Source organism: Cladosporium halotolerans, assembly GCF_011745625.1.
Source record: "Cladosporium halotolerans strain TM138-S3 chromosome Unknown Sca15, whole genome shotgun sequence".
Taxonomy (NCBI): Eukaryota; Fungi; Ascomycota; class Dothideomycetes; order Cladosporiales; family Cladosporiaceae; genus Cladosporium; species Cladosporium halotolerans.
Window position 1 is genome coordinate 270,782 of NW_027191466.1, and position 19,204 is coordinate 289,985.

At 59.1% G+C, this 19,204-nt stretch overlaps 4 protein-coding genes across 4 annotated transcripts; 1 reads left to right on the top strand and 3 right to left on the bottom strand.

Moving 5' to 3' along the window:
- Positions 1 to 2,235: 2,235 nt before the first annotated feature.
- On the bottom strand, positions 2,236 to 4,581 carry WHR41_05471 (uncharacterized protein). The gene is made up of 2 exons (XM_069374076.1): positions 3,015 to 4,581; positions 2,236 to 2,958 (listed from the first exon to the last, which is right to left on the bottom strand). Exons 1-2 carry the CDS (start codon positions 4,178 to 4,180, stop codon positions 2,712 to 2,714), a joined length of 1,413 nt encoding a protein of 470 aa, XP_069229410.1. The 5' UTR covers positions 4,181 to 4,581; the 3' UTR covers positions 2,236 to 2,711.
- A 3,438-nt stretch (positions 4,582 to 8,019) lies between these two features.
- WHR41_05472 (uncharacterized protein) lies at positions 8,020 to 9,447 on the bottom strand (the record flags this gene model as incomplete). The annotated part of the gene is made up of 1 exon (XM_069374077.1): positions 8,020 to 9,447. One exon carries the CDS (start codon positions 9,445 to 9,447, stop codon positions 8,020 to 8,022), a length of 1,428 nt encoding a protein of 475 aa, XP_069229411.1.
- Positions 9,448 to 11,466: 2,019 nt separating this feature from the next.
- WHR41_05473 (uncharacterized protein) lies at positions 11,467 to 14,569 on the bottom strand. The gene is made up of 4 exons (XM_069374078.1): positions 13,961 to 14,569; positions 13,685 to 13,901; positions 12,438 to 13,623; positions 11,467 to 12,380 (listed from the first exon to the last, which is right to left on the bottom strand). Exons 1-4 carry the CDS (start codon positions 14,224 to 14,226, stop codon positions 11,593 to 11,595), a joined length of 2,457 nt encoding a protein of 818 aa, XP_069229412.1. The 5' UTR covers positions 14,227 to 14,569; the 3' UTR covers positions 11,467 to 11,592.
- Positions 14,570 to 17,294: 2,725 nt separating this feature from the next.
- WHR41_05474 (uncharacterized protein) lies at positions 17,295 to 19,198 on the top strand. Its single transcript, XM_069374079.1, has 3 exons — positions 17,295 to 17,314; positions 17,382 to 18,722; positions 18,775 to 19,198. Exons 2-3 carry the CDS (start codon positions 17,534 to 17,536, stop codon positions 18,984 to 18,986), a joined length of 1,401 nt encoding a protein of 466 aa, XP_069229413.1. The 5' UTR covers positions 17,295 to 17,314; positions 17,382 to 17,533; the 3' UTR covers positions 18,987 to 19,198.
- The last annotated feature ends 6 nt before the right edge of the window (positions 19,199 to 19,204 follow it).

Genomic DNA, 19,204 nt, shown 5'->3' on the forward strand with positions numbered 1-19,204 from the left:
ATGATGGCTTGGATGCGTGGTGGATGATGGCGTGGATGCATGGTGGACGATGCCCTGGACGCATGGTGGACGATGTCTTGGATGCGTGGTGGACGAAGCCCTGCGTGCTCCATCGCGACGCAGCAGCGCACCCAGCCGGCCCAGGCCCTCCACCACTCAGCTGTCAAAGGCAGCAACCGCGACACGTTCGCGCCCTTTTGCGCCATGCGGCCACCCACCACGCTCCACCGCACTCCACCCCACCATCCGTGCCCTGCCAGCTTGACTCGGGAGCGCCGTCTCGTCTTGTCTGCATCCATCCATGAACGACCGGCCTCAGGCGCGGGCGATCTGTTCGAGCGATGTGATCATCGCGCGCGCGCGTGAGCGTGAGCGTGAGCGTGAGCGTGGGGCCTTTCTCTCTACCCACGCCTACAGCAGCGCCAGTAGCAAGTACGCCTTATGCACGCCCTCACGTCAGTCAAGGCAGTTGCCGGCAGGCGAGCGGGTCATAGGTATTTTTTTTCCCCCTTCTTTCTTCTCAGCGCCAGCAGCCGTTCATGCACGTCGCAAACGAACCGCCCAAGCAAGTCATCGTCACTCCCTTCCTTTCGTTTTTGCCCGACACCACACTCATGCAAGCAAGCAAGCAAGCCATCCGCGCTCCGCGCCGCCGCAATGCACGCAAGCAGCCGGGAGTGACAGCGCGCCGGGCTGGGCTGACCACGTAAGTATGTATGTAACGAGCGCCGGCAGCACGCATGCGTGCCCAGCGTCTGGCTGGCATAGGAAAGAGGACAGAAAAAAAAAGAAAAAAAAAAAAATAAACCGGCAAGGTCGCTCGTTTGCCGTTTGTCTGATCTGGTCGTTTCGTACGCGATCGGGTCCTGCTGGCGGTCAAAGCTGTTGCTGTTTGTTTGCGATGCGGCGACGGAGCCGAGGGAAAGAAAGGCTCGAGGATTTGTTCCTTTTTCTCCTCCTTTAGGCCTTGTGCAATGCTCGGCGCTGGAAGACCAGATCAGAGCACAGCAGAGCGGTCATCTCTCGTCACGTCACCTACCGTACTGTAAGTGTAAGCGATCAAACGCCTCCATCTCAATCCGACACGACACGCGCGCGATCGCTCTCCTCAGGTTGCTCGGCCCCGCGCACGTACGCGACCCATCACGTCCCCCTCAGCTCGGGACAGATCAGATCAGATCAGTCCAGAGCCTCAACCCACCTCACCAAGCCAAAAGAAGAAAAACAGCAGCCTCGAAAACCCACCTCACGCGCCCACCGCATTGACCGCCCGCCCGCCCGCACAGCATCCCCATCCTGCCCTGCCATCCCAATCACATCTCGAGAGCCGCAGACGCAACGCAGCGCATCACAATCCCAGAACCCGCACCGCGCACCGCGCAGCCCGCCGCCCCCTCAGCAACCGGAAGCAAAGCGAGGCTCCCACCGTCCTTTCGGCCCCGTCCACAGCCAACGTAAACGTAGCTTACTGCGTGTCGAGCCTGCGGCGACGCGAAGCGAAGCGACGTCGTACACCCAAGGGCACCGGTCCCAACCTAAGCAACGCTGCCGTCCGTCCGTCCGTCCGTCCGCCCGTCCGCCCCGTCCCAGACAAAACGTCCCGCGGGGAAGGAAAGGGATCGGGTAGGGCGCTCGCTCCCTTCCTTCCGCTCGGCGCGGGCGGACGGGGGGGGCGGGGACGGCGAAGTTACAGCTTGATGGGGTTGGGGTCCACGGCGGGGGGTCCCTGGTGTGGAGCAAGCGAACAGAGTTTGATGGAGGAAGGGGGTCTTGCAAACGGACAAGAAGGGCGGTGAAGGGCGTTGTTTGCTTTTTGGGATTGGATGCGTTGCATCGCTGGAGGGGCGGGGAGGGAGTGGTAGGTGGTAAGGTGATACGGTGGGGATTGGGCGTGTTGACAGGTTGGTTCTGCTTTCGCTTTGGCTTTGACGCGGTCAGGGGTGAGTTTCACGCCTACTGTAGGTCAGGCATGGAGCTGATAGAACGAGCCGTGTGATTTTTGTTGTTCGTACCCACCAGCTGGCTAGCAGCGTGGAAGTGAAATTCATCCCAAGGTAGCTGAAGATAGCCTAGGGTTGTGCCAACAAATCGATACATAACAGCAGCCGGGCAAAGAGCCATCAGTCCCTCCAAGTATGCCTTGCCTGCCTGCCTTACCTTACCTTTCCAGGACGCGACTGTGACCGTGCCTTCCCAAAAAAACCTATCCCAGGTCCTCTCCACCCATCTCGTCCGCGGCCGCGCGAGCACCACAGCACGATAAAAAGTAACAATACAAAACCCAAGAAGAAAAACAAAAACCAAAGCACGATGCCAATCTGTACGATGCAGTAGCTCAAAGACTCGATCGCGAAGAAACCCACTGGGGTCGATGATTGCTCGATTGATTGATTGATTGATTGGAGAGAGTCGTGAAATCCGCCGCCGCCGCCGCCGACGACGACGAAGAAAAACCGTCACTGTGAATCCGGCCATGACGTGCGTTGTGCGTGCTGAAAGTAGGGAAGAAAGAACCAAGAAACCGGAGTGGTGGCCGCCAACTGGACCGGGAGCAGAGCGGCAGTCAGGTTTGCACCTGAGCTGAGAGCGTCGGTGAGCGCGCAGAGTCGCACCGCGAGAAAAGGACACCACATCAAGTGCTACCCGAGAGTAGCACCGGTGACGTCCGTTACGACCGCGTAGTCTTGGTCTTGAGGGAATGAAGAGAATCGTCAAGAGTCGTAGCTGTTCTGCCTCACCGCCTCGGAGTGCATCCGAGAGCCGGTGGGACAGCCGTGCGCGGTCGAAGGGCGGCTCGTGTAGCTATGCGAGCGGCCGGAGCGGAGCATTTCGCTGAGGAGCCGCTTGGGGCCGACGTACTCGACTTTGGGGAGGGAGAATTGCTTGGGTTGCTTGGTGTGGAAGCGGTCGCGGATTGTGTTGTCGACGAGTGCCATGAGGCCGGCGGAGACGATGACGCTGGGCAGGTGTTAGCGGGAATGTTTGAGTTGTGGATGCATCGATGTTGAACTCACTCTGACACGTCCTTCTGGCTCCTCACGATTCTTTCGTCGGCAATCCACATGGAACAAGGTGCGATCCATCCACCTTTGTCCTCCTCTTCGAGAGCTTCCGCTCGTGACAGAGTCATAGGCATGATGTACGCAAGGACTTGCTCGCTCCCAGCTCTGACGAGGTGGAACGAGACTTCATCACGATCATGCTTCTTCTGGACAACGCGCTTCCAAGCATAATTCACACCCCAATAATCAAACTCATAGCGCTTGCCTGCCTTTGCGCCAACGCGCTTGACCTCGACTTGTGCATAATTTGAAAACTCCATCTTGATGGTATGCGACATGTGTTGCTCGGGCCTGGGCTCTTCATGGATCGAGATTGGCTCATCATCAGAGACGACAGAGTGCATCGATCCATAGCCAGAATCGTTGCGCTCCAGACTGGACATGGTAGGTGTCCTTGAATCCGATCTGGGCAGCATGCTGTTGAACGCATTGCTAAGGGAACGCTGAAAGCCAGGTCGCTTCTCCGCAGCGGGCTTCTGCGACTTCAACACTGAGTGGCACACCTCCCTGCCGGAATCCCTGCAATATCTGCGCAGTGAGAACTCACGCTCTTTCAAGTCGTGCATGCGCAGGTGGAACAATGTCATGTCGCACGCCCTCCTGCTGGTGTGCACCTCGGTGTCCACGCGCAGATTCATGTTTCCGTCAAGAGTGGAGTCGTCATGTCGGATGGCCAATCTCCGATGTGAAGGGAAGAGTTCTGAAAAATCCGAGGGCGTCGCAGGGATGACGGCGTCGTACTGCCGCGCGGTATACTCGGGCAATTCGAACTCATCCAGGTCATCGGCAAGGGCCTCCTCGCTGGGTCGCGTGGAGGCATATGTCTCCACCGACGTCTGCGGGCTCGCCAACGGCTCTTTCTCCGGGAAGAAGCGCACGGGATGTCTTTCTATCCTGCCATGACAGGTCTCATGGTGGCGGAGGACAGGCCTTGTCGGCGGTACCTCTTCCGAGTCGGCGGTGGTTGCAGTTTGATATGAGCGGTCGCTGTCGGAAGCGCGCTGTCGGTAGGAGGTGGAGCCTTCGCTGCTGGTGTTGGAGAGATGCGAGCGGTCGCTCTCATAAGCGTTGCGCATGTTCGCGTACTCTGCACGCTGGCGGAGTACGTGTGACGCCATGCCTGTTCCTGCGGCACAGGTCGAGAGGGCCGGCGGGGATAAAAAAGATGGGTCTCGCTGCAGAGGTGAGGCCGCTAATGTAGACAATGGACGTCGTAGCACCTGCGCTACCCAGTGGCGTGTGTCTGTGCCGATCGGCGCTGTGGTCCGCGGTGGTGCTCGCAATCGAGCGCGTAGGAGGCACGCGGTGGGTGTTGCAAGTGGTTCAAGATACTGTCGGCGGCGTCGCGTGTGCCCCTTGAGGCTCGGCGGTTTAGACTTTAGAGGGTAAGCATGGCTGTCTGGGGTGAGGATGGCGCGTCGGCAGATGGGCAGATGTAGTGAGCAGCAGTGAAAGAAAGTGAGAGCACGAGGCACGGGGAGAGCGAGCGGGTGGTGGCACAGAGGGAGAGGGCGGCGATGGGGGCGGTTATGGGCGGAGAGCGAGGCGCGACGAGGAGAGGGCGAGGGCGAGGGTGAGTAGTGATGCGCTGCGTCTGCTCGGGTGCAGGCAGGCGGCGCACGCGAGCCAGTGATGGCGCGCAGAGGAGTGACTGGCGGAGTGACTGGCTGAGTGGCCGCGGGATGATACGGGAGAGGGAGCGGGTGCCGCCTGGGGAGGATGCGCCGCGTGGGTGGGTGGATGGATGGATGGCCACGTTCGCAGTCTGGCTGAGCGGCCTCTGCCTGGCCGTGCCGCTGGTCTCGCCTGGGGCGGCGCGAAGGAGCGAACACGCTGGGGATGCTGGTGCTGCCTGCAGTCAATCAGTCCCCCCCCCGAGCCCCACCAACGCCCGCGCAGCGAATCCTCGGCCAACGCACCGCACCGACGCCTGCTGCCATGCCACCCTCGCCACGCCGGCCACCCTGGCCTAACTCACAAGCTACATACATACCCGGACCACCACCACGCTACATCCTGCACGCCCGCCGTCTCTTCACACGCCGCCCTGCCGCCGCCCAGCACACCTCCCTCGTGACGCTCTCCCTCACTCATCGCCCTAGGTATGCTCTGCTCTGCTCCAAGCTCGTGCGGACAGTCACGACTTGAGGGCGTGACTTGCGTGGAGCTGGCCTATACCGTGTCCTGCCCTATGTCGCATCGTCTCGCCTGTAGCATCGGCCGGCGGCAGGCAGTCATGCGCTCCTTCACATCCTCCTGTCCACAATCACCTCCCTCTGACAGCCACCTCCCTCGGAACTGTAGCAGCTGTCACCAATAGTCCCGCGAAAAGCAATCCCATCCATCCAGTACCATCCTTCGGCCGATCTCGCACATCGCCAAAATCGCCTCCCACCTGTGAGTGCGAGCGAAATGCGGCCGCGCCATGTGCGTGGCGCGGGTGCGACAGATATGCAGCTACGCGCAGCTCTATCAGCGCCTTCTCGCTTCTTCTCACCACCACCTCGCCCGTTCGCAGTGTTAGCGCTGCCTCGCTCACTGTCGGTCTTCGCCATGCACAGTAATCGCACGAAGGAGCAGAAGCCGATCGTAGTTCGCCCTTTCCTAGAAGGCTCTTCGGATCGTTCAGTCTCGTGGTCTCGGCCAGGTACACGTTGATCAACTCCACCGCGCCACAAACCCCCAATCCCATCATTACCCGAAGCGTGGCATCCGCGGCCGCGTCGTTCAACACGCTTCGAATCACCGATGCGTCTTTCCCCGCTCGCGCCAGCATTCTATACTTCATGCCTGCCTATAGCGCTATACTACCACAGAGCTCTCTGCATGACCTGCTAAGGCTGCACCTTGCGCGACTATGCATAATCTTGTTTCCCCTCCACCCGCGAATGAGAAAAGAACCTGCGCGGTCGCGGCCTCCGCATGCCTGTCAGGAGTACCTGTCACGAGATGTGCATCGCACAAGATCGCACGATATCCATCGGCCAAACGACCATGCGACAGCGAGCGCGCAACAAGACGAATCTCGATTCCCATCGCTACCGTCCGCTCTAACAAAGTCTACAGCCGAGCAGTGGCGGAGACAAGACAGCACATCGTGCGAGGAGGCGAGCTGCGCTGCCCGTGACGAACTCGGCCCTTCCGGCCAACACTTCACCACCACCCGCTGTCAAGTCTGATACTCGCCGCCCTACCTATGAAAAAGAGTTGACAGCAGCACGACAACGTCACGTCTCACACTTCCGGTACCGGCCTTGCCTCTCGCTTCCACGGCGCGGAAACCTCGTCGGACTGCCTATAGGACCATGCGAGCCCTGCAGCTGCTCGGCTGCCCGAAGAAGGTCCTTTTTCGTGTCTGTTCCTGTGGCGGTCAGCTGGAGGATTCGCTCGGATGGGCGCGGGTTGTGGCTGGACGGTAAGGTAACGTTCGGATGGTGTCCGATGTCTGGGCTGAGTGAGATTGGGGCCGACGGTGGTGCTGCCTCAGGAGCGAAGTGTTGGAGCGGGTTATTTCCCTCCTTCCGTAGACATAGTTGGCCCAGACGACGGACGGATATCATCCATCGGGATTCAAATACGATGTTTGAGACGTCAAATCCAGCGCCAACACTCCCAGTACCGTTTCTTCGATATTAGCCTGGCCAGTCGTAGGAAGAGGGAGCTGTTCGAAATGCCCGCTTGCTAAATAACACGGGGATTCCATCCCGCTTGCACGAGACTTCACGGCTCGAGACTGGGGAGAGTGAGCCCCTTCTGTGGTCGATGTATGCTTCGCTCTGCGTCATGCTGTGCTCCCATCCATCGTTCTCCATGACGACGATCGCGAGCCGAACACTTGAGCGTAGGACTGGCTGCTGGAAGGCAAGCAACTTCCCACTCTCTTCTCCACCACTTTCCTTCCTCTCTAGGTCCCTGTTCAAGGCGCTTGTTGGAATCCGACGTGTCATAACACGTGAACGGATGAACGAACGGACACGCCGGCGCGAAACCTACGCTGTACTGTGCCCGCATCGAACCACCCCCCAGCACCCACCACGCCCTCTCCGCTCAACACCACACCTCATATCCTACAACACCCAACCCTCGCCTTCCCGACTCCTCAAAACCCCGCCCATACATTGTTTCTTCAGCCCTATCCAACCCCCCTCCCCACCCCCAGATCGCCCAAGCCGCTCGCTCCCCGGCGCGAGCGTTTCAAGCAGAGTACATAGACAGCTACCGGACGCTGAGTCGAGCGCGCCGGTGCAGTTCCCACGCGACGAGAGGAGCCAACAGCCCGGAAAACGGATGGAAGAGGGGCGGGCGGCGCGGGGGGCTGAAACGACGGTGGGAGGGGTGGGTGTTGCGAGGGGCTGGACTTCACTTGTTACTTAACTCTACTTTACTTCTCGTCGGATGGATTGGGCGACGAAGGGAAGGGCCGACGAGGGACAATTGCGAGATTGAAATGGCCACGAGCCACTGGGAAGTCTGCTGAAAATGAAAGCGGAGGTATGTAATGTGGTGGTCACGCTATGCTTTTCCTCGCTATGTATGTATACACGCACGACAGTACGTACATAAAACTCGGGCATGAAAACCAAAAACCGGCGTCAGACAGAACCAGCCGGCTGCGCAGAGACGGCGCCGCCGTCTTACCGGAGTCGCCCACCACTTTGCTTTGCTAAGAAGCGAAGTATAGAAACATGAACATTGGCGAAATGCCATGCGTAGACACGCTAGACAAAGAAGCTAGATTCGCCGCGGTACATGTATTGAAGCCCTGCCCCAAAAAGTTCGGATTTTTTGAACCCCAAAAAAAAGAATCCAAGCCGCTAGAAAGATGGGAAGAAAATGGTAGTGTATCCGAAGAAGAAGAAAGTACGAAAAGTTCGTGGCCGTCGTGGCATGATTTGCTTGACGAGAGAGAAAAAAAAAAAAGCCCTCTCTCGATCACGAGCTAGTGCAATACTTTCGCTTACACGTGGCGGGCGTGCCTGGGGTGGGCGTGGCGGCGGTAGGCCTGGACGGTCTCGGTGGCGTACGCCATGTCGGTGACGGTGGCGTAGGCGTTGACGGTCTCGTAGACGGTCTCGTAGACGACGTTGGGGTTGCCCTGGTCCGCGGCGGCCTTGGTCACGAGGGTCGTGGCCTGGGCCTGGGGAGCGGGGGCGGAGTAGGCCGGGGGAGCAGAGGTGTACTGCGGGGCGGGGGCGGCCTCCTCGGAGGAAGGAGCGGGGGCGGCCATCTCCTTCTTCTTGTAGGAGTCGGGGGACGGGGCGGGGGCGGAGGAGGAAGAAGCCTGGTCGTTGCTCTGGGAGTCGGAGGAGCCGCCGGTGGAGCCGTAAGAGGTCATGCCGTTGACGGCGGCGGGGGTCTGGATGTGGTCGAACTGCTGGGAGAGGTGCTTGCCAGCGTTCTGGGGGCCGGAGCCGCCAGACTTGCAGGTGGCCTGGTTACCCTTGCAGTAGTCCTGGAAGATCTTGCAGCCCTCGAGGCCGGTGGCGCCGGCGGTGTCGTAGCACTCGTCGAGCTGGGCCCAGCAGTCCTTGTCGGCGTCCCAGCAGCTGTCCTCGTCGTTCCAGCTGGGGACCTCAACACCGCACCAGTTGCGGTTGGAGACGATGGTGCCCTCCTTGGGGAGGCCGGTGGTCTGCTTCAGGTCGTTCATGGCGGAGCCCTTGTTGACGGACTTGTAGACGTCAGGGCCGGGGACGGTGTAGGGCTTGAGGGGCTTCTCGAAGGGGTTGTAGGTGGTGCCGGGGTCCTCGCCGGTGACGTGACCGGGGATGGAGACGGTCTCGGCGGGGCCCTCGGAGCCAGAAGACTGGAGGAAGACCTGGGCGCAGCCGATGTAGAACTCGGGCTGGTGCTTCTCGGGGATGTTGTGGAGGGCGAGGAGCTCGGGCCTGACGAGGTAGTCGCCACCCTGGAGGGACTCGGGGATCTTGACGGTGATGCGGCCGTTGTTGTCGATCATGTTCCAGGTGCACCACTGGCCGGAGGACTCGACGTAGCCCTCGTCCCAGAGCTTGAACCAGCCGTCGCCGGTGGCGGAGTCCTGGGTGGCGTCCTCGACCTTCTTCAGGTAGACGGAGCAGGGACCCATGTGGCCCTTGGCGAGAGACTGCCTGGAGGGGTCATCGGGCCACTGGCGGTACTCGAAGGTGAGCTCCTGGCCGGCGTTCATGCCGCAAGTGCGGGCAACACCCATGGTGCCGTCCTGGCCGCAAGCCATGTCGCTGGAGCCCAGGTCGATGATGGGGTCGACGGCACCGTCGGCGTTGTTGGGAGAACGGATGCAGGTGCCGGAGCCCTGGCCCTCGCCGTCGACGTAGATCTCGGACATGAGGGTGTGGGCGGTCGCGCCGGCCGCCAGGGCCAGAGTCGCTGCGGTGTACTTCATGATGCTGGTGTTGATATGTGTCGTGGATTGGGGGGGGATTGGTCGTAACGGAAACGGTCTTCACAACGCTGCGCAGAAATGAATGGATGCGGTGAGTCGCGGACTGTGAAAAGAGAGTGGGCGCAAAGAGCTGCGAAAGACTGGACGTTGCGATGGAGCAAGCAACAAGTAGGCGCGGTGGGCAGAAGGAAACGATATAAATCAGGAGAGGGAGGGCGAAGTCTAATCGGCGCGGAGGCAGTTGATGTGCAGATCGTGAAACACGGCGGAGAGCTTGGCGGCGCGGGCGGGCCAGGAACGCGGTGGGCAAGCGCGCGGGCGCGCGAACCTTGTCTGCGGCTGCTGGCGGGCTCAGGCACGCAGGCCCCGTGACTGGCTGGCGGCAGCAGTCCGAGGGCCCTGCGCGGTGTTCAGCAGGCGCCGGCAGCGGTGGGCGGCAGGCGGCGGCCCCACCGCAATCTTACCACCGCCCGCGAGCGAAGCTTGGCTCACGACTGCGGCTGCGCGCCTCGTGTTGTGAGGCGACACCGCAGATTGGGGGGCCCACCGCAGCATTCTGGCCCAGCGATCAGCGGTGGTGATGACCCGGCCGCGGAGCGTGTGAGCGTGTGCGAGTGTGAGCCTCGACGATGGCAGGCCGTCATCGCCCACCCGCGGACTATTGCTCGGCGATGCGTGTCGATCTGTTGACAAGCAATGCTTGTGGCTGAGATTGATCGTGAGCTAGCAGCCGGTGCTCGACCTGGCGTCTGCAGAAGAGCAGAACGCCGGCAACGCTCTAGCAGTTATACCCTCGCGGCCGAGCAAGAATCATCGCAGCAGCACTCAAATCTGCTCAAACACCCTCTCTGCAACTCTTCCAACGCGTGCCTCAGTACACGCTCCCCTCACCACGCGCCGTCCGAAGGCATCAGGTACCCACAAACTTCGGCCAGCACCCCGGGAGCGACAGGGATGAACCGCTCCCTCCCTGCTCCCTGCAAGAGCCCCATGCCTGCCGCCTCGGACCCGCGAGCAGCAAGGCAGGCAGCACAACCGCGGTCAAGCACTCATCGCGCGCGCGCGCACAAGCGCCCACGGCGCCATGGTAAGGCATGTCTCAACTCCCGCCAGCCACACGCTCCCCTTCGATGCATCCCCTCTGAGACGCGTCTCGTCCAGCACGAAACACGTCAGATTCGGCGCCCCGCGCAGAACAGAGACCTCTGACTCGGGGGTGCCAGGCGCCTCGAACAGTGACGACAGACAGCCAGAAAAACCACCCGCCCGTCCGTCTGTCTGTCCGTCCCCACGCACGAGAGAGAGAGAAAAGGACGCACGAGCGATTTCCGGCCAGCCAGTGTATCAGCCCTACAAATTTCCCTCCATCCCGGTCGCGCGCGCGCGCGTGTGGAGCGGAGCAAGTCCCACCGCCCAGCAGCGGCGATTCCGCAATCACGTCTGCGACGCCGAAACGCGCCGAGTCTTTGCTTGATTCTTGAGCCAATGTTGGCACACGGACTGCGAAGGGAGACCCGCGCTCTCGTCAGCCCGGGGACCCGCTGCAGAGGGTGCGCGCGAATGTTCTAGGCTTTTTTTTGGGGGAGTGAGATTTGGTGTCTTCTGGGAGGATGCGGCCTGAGGCCTGGCGTCGACTTCGGATTTTAGAGTAGGTAATCTCGCGCCGGAGCGGCCGGGATTGGGCTGGTTGATTGCTGCGCTGGCCTGGCGGGCGGGACGAGGAATCTCGCTTGTTTTGTTTGCTGCGATGGATATGACGGGCGTCGTCAGCCCGTTTTATTTTCAACGGTCGGTGCTCGCTGTTAGAAGGTTGACGTCGACGTTGGTCGGGATGATGAAGATGTCACTGGGCCAGACATGCATGGCCTGGTGACAACAGTCTTGCTTCGTCCTGTCTGAGGCTGGACGGCTGTGTCGACCAACGCGGACAATGTCGTCCGTCTCGACTGGCGCGATCCGCACGCTGGCTGTCTTCCATTCACCACCCTCACTCACAGATTTGACGACGCTTGAGAATCATCCATCAGGAACATTCATCAATCATACGGGCTTTCTGCTTTCAAGCCCTGTCATTACTAACACTCAGAGCCCTCAATCGCCGTCCCTCCCGTCCTCAAACGCCTAATCGCAAACAACAACACCCACCTAATACGGCCAAGTCCAATCCGTAAACTCCTCGACGTCCATGCCCGTCTCATACGCATGGTTCTTCGCCCTAATCCTCTGCTCGACCAACTTCTCCCGCGCTCCCGCGCCCCTATTCCCCAGCCTATCCTTCATGTTGTCAATCGCCAAAATCGCCAGCGAGAACCGATCTGTCTCGTTCCTGATCGCCAGCTCCAGCGGCGTGTTGATGTTGCCCTTCTCCTTGTACCCGCGCACATGCATGAGGTGCTGGCCGGGCCGGTTGTACGTCAGGCGGTGGACGAGCCAGGGGTAGGAGTGGAAGGCGAAGACGATGGGCTTGTCGGCGGTGAAGAGCGCGGTGTACTCGCGGTCCGTGAGGCCGTGCGGGTGGTAGCCATGCGGGATGAGCTTGAACAGGTCGACGACGTTGACGAAGCGCACCTTGACGTCGACGTCGGCGAAGTGCTGGCGCAGCAGCGCCGTCGCCGCCAGCGCTTCCTGCGTCATGACGTCGCCCGCGCTGGCGATCACGACGTCCGGCTCGGCGCCGGCGTCGTTCGACGCCCAGTCCCAGATGCCGATGCCTTTGGTGCAGTGCGCGACGGCGGCCTCCATGGGGAGGAATTGCAGGTGGTTTTGCTTGTCGGCGACGATGACGTTGACGTAGTTGGTCGAGCGGAAGCAGTGGTCCATTGTGCTGAGGAGGCAGTTGGCGTCGGGCGGGAGGTAGATGCGGACGACTTGAGGGGACTTGTCGACGATGACGGAGAGGAAGCCTGGGTCTTGGTGCGTGAAGCCGTTGTGGTCTGGTGGGTTTGTCAGTGATGTTCTTGATGCTTTTGGGAGATTGGGGGAGAACGAACCTTGACGCCAGACGGTGCTGGTCAGCAGGATGTTGAGCGACGACACGGCCTGTCGCCACGCTACCTCCAGGGACTTCTCGATCCACTTGGAGTGCTGGTTGACCATCGAGTCGATGATGTGCACAAATGGCTCGTACGAGTTGAGCAAACCGTGGCGACCGCTGAGGATGTAGCCCTCGAGCCAGCCCTCGACCGTGTGCTCGGACAACATCTCCATGACACGGCCGTCGGGGCTCAGGTTTCCACCATCCTCGTCTTCAGGCAGGTAGCCGTTGACCCAGACCTTCTTGCCGGCGTCGTAGATCTTGCTGAGCTTGTTGCTCTCCGTCTCGTCGGGGCCCATGACGCGGAAAGTCTCCTGGTTGTCGCGAACGATCGTGTACAGGAACTGCGCGAAAGTGCTCATGGTCGGGGCCATGGTCACGCCGGGCTTGTCGACCTTGAGCCCGAATTCGCGGAAGTTCTGCAGGCGCAGCGGCTGGCGCAGCAAGCCGCCGTTCGTGATCGGGTTCTCGGACATGCGCTGGCCCTTCGTGGGCGCCAGCTCCCTGAGCTCAGGAATGAGCTTGCCCTCCTTGCCGAACAGCTTCTCCGGCTCGTATCCGTGCATCCACGACTCGAGCGTCTTGAGCTCCTCCGGGTTCGTCAGGACCTTGGTGAGCGGGACCTGGTGGGCGCGCCAGAAGCCCTCGAGGTAGTGGCCGTCGTTGTTCTTGCGCGGGGCCGTCCAGCCCTTGGGCGAGCGCAGGATGATCATGGGCCACTTGGGGCGGAAGGCCTTGCCGGAGTCGCGGGCTTCTTTCTGGAACTTCAGAATCTCCTTCACGCACGTCTCCATCGTCGCCGCCATGGCCTGGTGCATGCTCTCGAGGTCGTGGCCGGCCACGACGTAGGGAGTCCAGCCGTAGCCGCGCATGAGCGAGATGAGCTCTTCCTCGTCGATGCGAGCGAGCACTGTCGGGTTGTTGATCTTGTAGCCGTTCAGGTGCAAGATAGGCAGCACGCAGCCGTCGCGGATCGGGTTGAGGAACTTGTTGCTGTGCCAGGATGTTGCGAGCGGGCCCGTCTCGCTCTCGCCGTCACCGACGATTGTGAGGGCGATGGTCTTTGGGTTGTCGAAGACGGCGCCGAAGGCGTGCGAGAGCGAGTAGCCGAGCTCGCCGCCCTCGTGGATGCTGCCTACTACCTGTTGCCAGTTGTGATCAGTAAATTGTGCCTGTGAGTGTCTGTAAAGGCGATGTGCTTACCTCGGGGGTCATGTGGCTGCCGTGTCCGCCAGGGAAAGAGAATTGCTTGAAGAATCGCTGCATGCCCTCCTTGTTCTCGGAGACATTGGGGTAAGTCTCACTCCAGACACCCTCGAGGTAGAAGTTCGAGATGAGACCAGGAGCACCGTGGCCGGGACCAGAAACGACGAACGCATCAAGACCGTACTTCTTGATCATACGGTTGAAGTGAATGTATCTGCGATTGGTCAGTGCCTTGCAATCGTCAATGTGAGCCCAAAGGTGGAACCAACTCACGTGAATGACTGCCCAGCATCACTTCCCCAGTGTCCGAGCAATCTTGGCTTGATGTGGTCTTTCTTCAGCTCTTCTTGGAGGAGAGGGTTCTCCTTAAGATACAGCATGCCCAGGCAGAGGTACATGGTGGCGTGGAAGTAGCGGGTGAGCTTGTCGAGCTCATCTTTGCTCAATGGCTCGCCGCTGACGGTCGAGCGAGTCTTGTTGTAAACGGACCATTCGCCCTGGCCTTCGGTGAGGGTGCGCTGGGCCACTTCGGACGCCATTGCGCTGGTGTTTGAGGTTGTATTTTACTGGGTGTAGGTAGGTATGTGGGTGAGGTGGGGGAGGGAGAAATGTGCTTCGGTGAGGTACAGAGAACGGTTTTGGGAGGGTAAGGTATCTAAAGCTCACTTGCCTGGTTCACGTACCTTTTCCGTCTAGGTGCTTTCACGGACATCGCCTGATGACGGCTTGCCGTAGACGCGGTACGCGGAAGCTTCGGATGCGCGTGCAATGGTTGCGTGGTTGCGCGGTTGGGAAGCTTCGGAGCTGTCTGGTCCCACGTTGGCCCTGACATCACTGCCGGCCAAATAGCAGAGGCGATCCCCACGGCGCGTGCATTATTCTGACCGCGTCCCGCCCTCCTCGCGAGACGGAGCTGCAAGCATGTGCCGCCGGATGCTGCAAACAGAGCTGCCTTGTCGCTTCGAGGCGAGCCGGTGGTTGGCCGCGGTTTTGCAGAAGCTATTCACATGTTTGCAGCACGTCCGCAATTGGCCTACTTGTGGCAATCAGGGACAGGAACGAAGAGCTGCACGCCCCGGGCGAGTCAACCATAGCTGGAAATAAAGGATCTCGACCATGAGCGTTACGTCTAGTTAGCCGCCGGATGCCATCATATCAAAACTCTGTTCGCCTCCACTTTGACGTCGCCGGAGCAGTCTCCCCCGCCGAGACTTATTACACATTGCGTTGCTGCCACGTGTTGACCTTCATATTGCGCAAACGAAGCTTGAGGCGAGCTTCACGCGACTCGTCTGATGTCCTGATTCTGTCTCAAGTGCACATTCCTACTTTCAATCGGGGAATACTGAGGTCGACATGCAGTTCGGTGACACCGCGTTAGGGCAGAAATGATCGCTGGATCGGCGACCACGCCGCAGCCCGCCGCCGCCCGAAGCTTGCTGTGGCTTGCTTGCTGTTGCCGGCTGCCGAGCGGCCAGACGAGAATTCCACCACGAGTTGAGAAACCCACACAGCGATGACAAAGCGTTGCGTGTCCTTCCGAACATCACAGCAAGGGAAATACAGGCATTGCAATGACAGCGCTCTCGAGCACGCAGAGCAACATGAACATGAGGGGAATCGACGCACGATGCTGACTGTGCATCAGACGAAACTTTCAACGTGTTCTTGCAGCTCGAGACGCCGAACCCCGCTGGTGATTGCGGACATCGCCTGTCTTTGGCGAACAGACAAGACAAATGAACATGCCGCCTGCCGTTGTTGTCCTATACCAAGGGCTGGGCGTCGCCACGATGCTGGTATTCCTTTTCGCCCTTCTCTCGGCAGACGCAGCTCCTGTCTGGTAGAGTGTGCGGCCAACTGCGGGCTCAGCAACCATGTACGGTCGGTTGCATAAACTGGCCGAAATCTGTGCAGAAAGCACGGGCATAGCTGGGCATTGATTATCTCACCGCACGTTCGAATGCGTGCTCAGGCTTGAAGCCTGCAAGGGTGGCAATGCTGGATTTTTCATGTTCGCCATCATTCCCTTTCCGTTGCGGTCTATCCGGATGCGATGACCGCTGAGGAAACTGTGGCCAGCAGGTCTCGCAAAAGAGTCGTGTCTATTGTCTCTCGCCCCTGCTATAGCTCGGCGATACCCAGCACCAAGGGGGACTCCCTGGGCGAGATTATGTTCTCATGTCTGCTTCGTATGCAGGGTTTGGGTCTTCTTTGGTCTCACAATACCGGCGGCAGTTTTGGCGAGGTTGTTGACAGTGCTGGCCCGGTAACGACACCTCTTTCCGACAGTCACGCGAACAATGTTCTTCTGCCTTTTCGGATACCGTGCTTGTGAGCTCGGAAGGCTAATACCATTCGCGACTGAACAATAGGCCAGCAGGAACGTAAGCAGCTGAAGTAGCTCTCCGGTCAACGTAGGAGGCAATGCGAAGACCAAGGAAGAACATTCTCAACGGGTCAAATTCTGCTGACCGCATCCTCTCACAGCGCCTGTGCCAACGCAGCAAACGTATCGCTGAGCGCGCGGCGGCTTGACTACAGACAGCGGCGTAACGGTCCTGGCCACTAGCTCGATCGTTGATCTCGAAGTGGCTGTAGGTGGGATACTGGCAAAGCGTTCACATACTTCAGCCTTTCCACGTTCCCCAGCGGCCACGCAATCTAAAACGGACATCATCATCGCTACGTACACGTATCAGTCACGCATACCACCACGTTTTCCGGCGAGCATGCAGACGTGCAGACGAAGTCAAAGGAGTATCTGGTCGTGCCGGTGGAGCGCGAGGCTAAGATCTAACGGCTGGGTGCACGGACCATGGAGGGCTGGCTAGATCTGTTTACCAGGTAATGGGGATGGCTGGACGAACTCCTCTCCTCGCTCCCACCAACGCCACGCTGTCGCTCTGCTATGCCTTTCGTCGCAAGCCAAGGGCCAAGCAAGCGACAATGTGTTCGAGTCAGTAAGAGCATGGCGCCACATCTCGCCAAATCTCCGTGCCCTCGAGCGCATTGCAGTCTACAATGCCTGGTCTCGATCTATACACGCCTCAACAGCCTTTTACCGGCACTCGCTCCATGACGGGGGGGTTTCATCACAAGTGCAACTCGACTTTCTAGAAGGTGAGCGCCTCACGCAGAGATGGCAACCGTTGGACGTTGTTCGTCACGGACGCGCGTCTGAACATGAGGTCTCAGACACCCCATTGCGAAGAAACAACCTCTCGGCACTCATCCCCAGCACTGGCGCAACTAGTATTTTCTCTTACCCGCCACTTTCGCGGGTTCGGAGAGATAGAGGTTTGTTTAGAGACTCGTTTCGGAATAGTGGCCTTGAGGCTGCCGGCCATCGATTTAGACTCTGGATGCGGCTGGACAACGCTCAGCGGCCGTTGCCAAGGAATGGTATAGGCGAACGCAATGCCTCGCTCGTCGCATTAATGAAAACACTCACAAGTCATGGAGAGCTGATTATGCGAGTACATAGAGGTGAACTGGCTGCACACTTATCTTACGGAAAGCAGATGCAGTTCCATGATGTGTACTGCAGCACTGGCCGTACTCAGGCCTCGAGCACTTCACTGCCGCGGGTGGGTGAGGTCAATGCGTTCACGATACTTCGATACTGTACGTGCACTCGTCCTAGCCTCATTCAGGTCTTGCGCCCCAACCTTACGGTCTTACAGTCCCGCAGTGGGCCTTTCACTACAGCCCACTGCGTTTTTACAACCAGCCTCTGTATACAGCCACTCGACACCGCGACTATGCATTTTGGCTCTGTATATAGCATGATGGAGAAACCGTGTGATCCTTGTCGTCTCCATCCAGCATCACCCAGCCAGCATCATGCATCTCATCTCGACCATCGCCCTATCCGCAACACTTCTGGCACAGCTGGGTTCTTCACTCCCAGTTGGATCATCATGGAACTCTACGGCCAACGCAACTCAGACACTTGACCAAGATGACAATGCAGTCAACTCCACTGCTGCGAACTCTACTATGTTAGCCGCCGAAGGTGCAAACAACATTACCGGCGGCAAGCTTCCTTTGGAGCTCATCAACCACCTGCCTAGTGACAACATTTACGCATACGTCACCGGTCAAGATGCATCAGGCCAACTCATCCTTTTGGACTCGAACAACGAATGGTTCTACCCCAAGGCGGAGGGTGGAGAGGGAGAAAAGACACCTTTGCCTGACCATGTGAAGCACAAGCTTGGCCCACAATTCAGCACGACCAAATTCACCCTGCCCCATTACATCTACAGCTCTCGCATTTGGTTCGGTGACGGAGGCCTTGACATGTTTGTCGTCAAGACGCCGGATGGTCAAGGTCTTGCTGAGCCTTCAGCTCTGAACCGCATGGATCCAAACAACGTCACCAACTGGGGATTTGTCGAGTTGACGAACTCCAAGGACTGGGGTCTTTACGCTAACTTGAGCTTCGTCGACTTCGTTGGTATGGCGCTTGGCATCAAGCTTCGCCGTTCTGGAAACGACACACAGGAGGCAAAAGGCGTGCCCACAGCCGGCAAGTACAAAATCTGCGACGACCTTAAAGCTCAAGCTGCGAAGGATGGCCAGCCCTGGGGCGAGCTTTGTGTCTACGACGACAAGGGCGATCTGATGCGTGTCGTCTCCCCGGCAGGCTTCCTGTCCACCAACTTGACCGCGTTTGAAAACTACTGGTACCCTTACACCAACGAGACTGCCGACAGATACGAGAGCGACGTCCTGACCATTGACACCCAATCCCCTGCCGGCAAGGTCGACTGCAGGTGGCAAGCATCTACCAATGCTAGTGCCAACGGCAACATGGAGCTCGTGTGCGACGGCGACACCCGTCCCTTCCCGCCTCCTACCTCCGAGGATGTCTTTGGATGCAACACTGGTCCTTTCGCCATCCAAGAGGGCGACAGCGACGTTCACAAGGCTATCGTTCCCCGTCTTTGCGCAGCCTACAACCGTGGCACATTGCTCATCAACGGTGGCGATGTCCAGCCGGGTGTTGACCCTGCACAGTACTACCCTGGTAAGCAGAATCGGAAGTTTTCTCAGCCTGCACCTTATTGACTTTTACACAGCTTCTTCATCCTCCCTCAACTGGTACTCTAAGATTACCCACGACGTGCAAATCGATCACCGCGGCTACGCCTTCTCGTACGACGATGTGACAATCGACCCGAAGCACGATGCTGCCGGCGTTGTGACAGGCACCAACCCAGAGCTTTTGACCATCGTCGTCGGTGGCTACGAGGACAAGGCCGCTGCTATCCTCCAATCCGCGCTCTACTAATCGGACGAATTCGCATGAAGCGAAAGATGATACACATACACGACACTTACTAATGATTTGCATGATTGACCGGAGTTTTGGACATTGCATTATTTGGCATTATTTGGCATTGGGCTGGTTTGGCATCAAAAAATTACGCGATACCCACGGGAGGCATTTTTTGTACGAGAGTTTGCATGAGTCGAGATATTTCTAATGACGCTTTAACTTCATTTTCT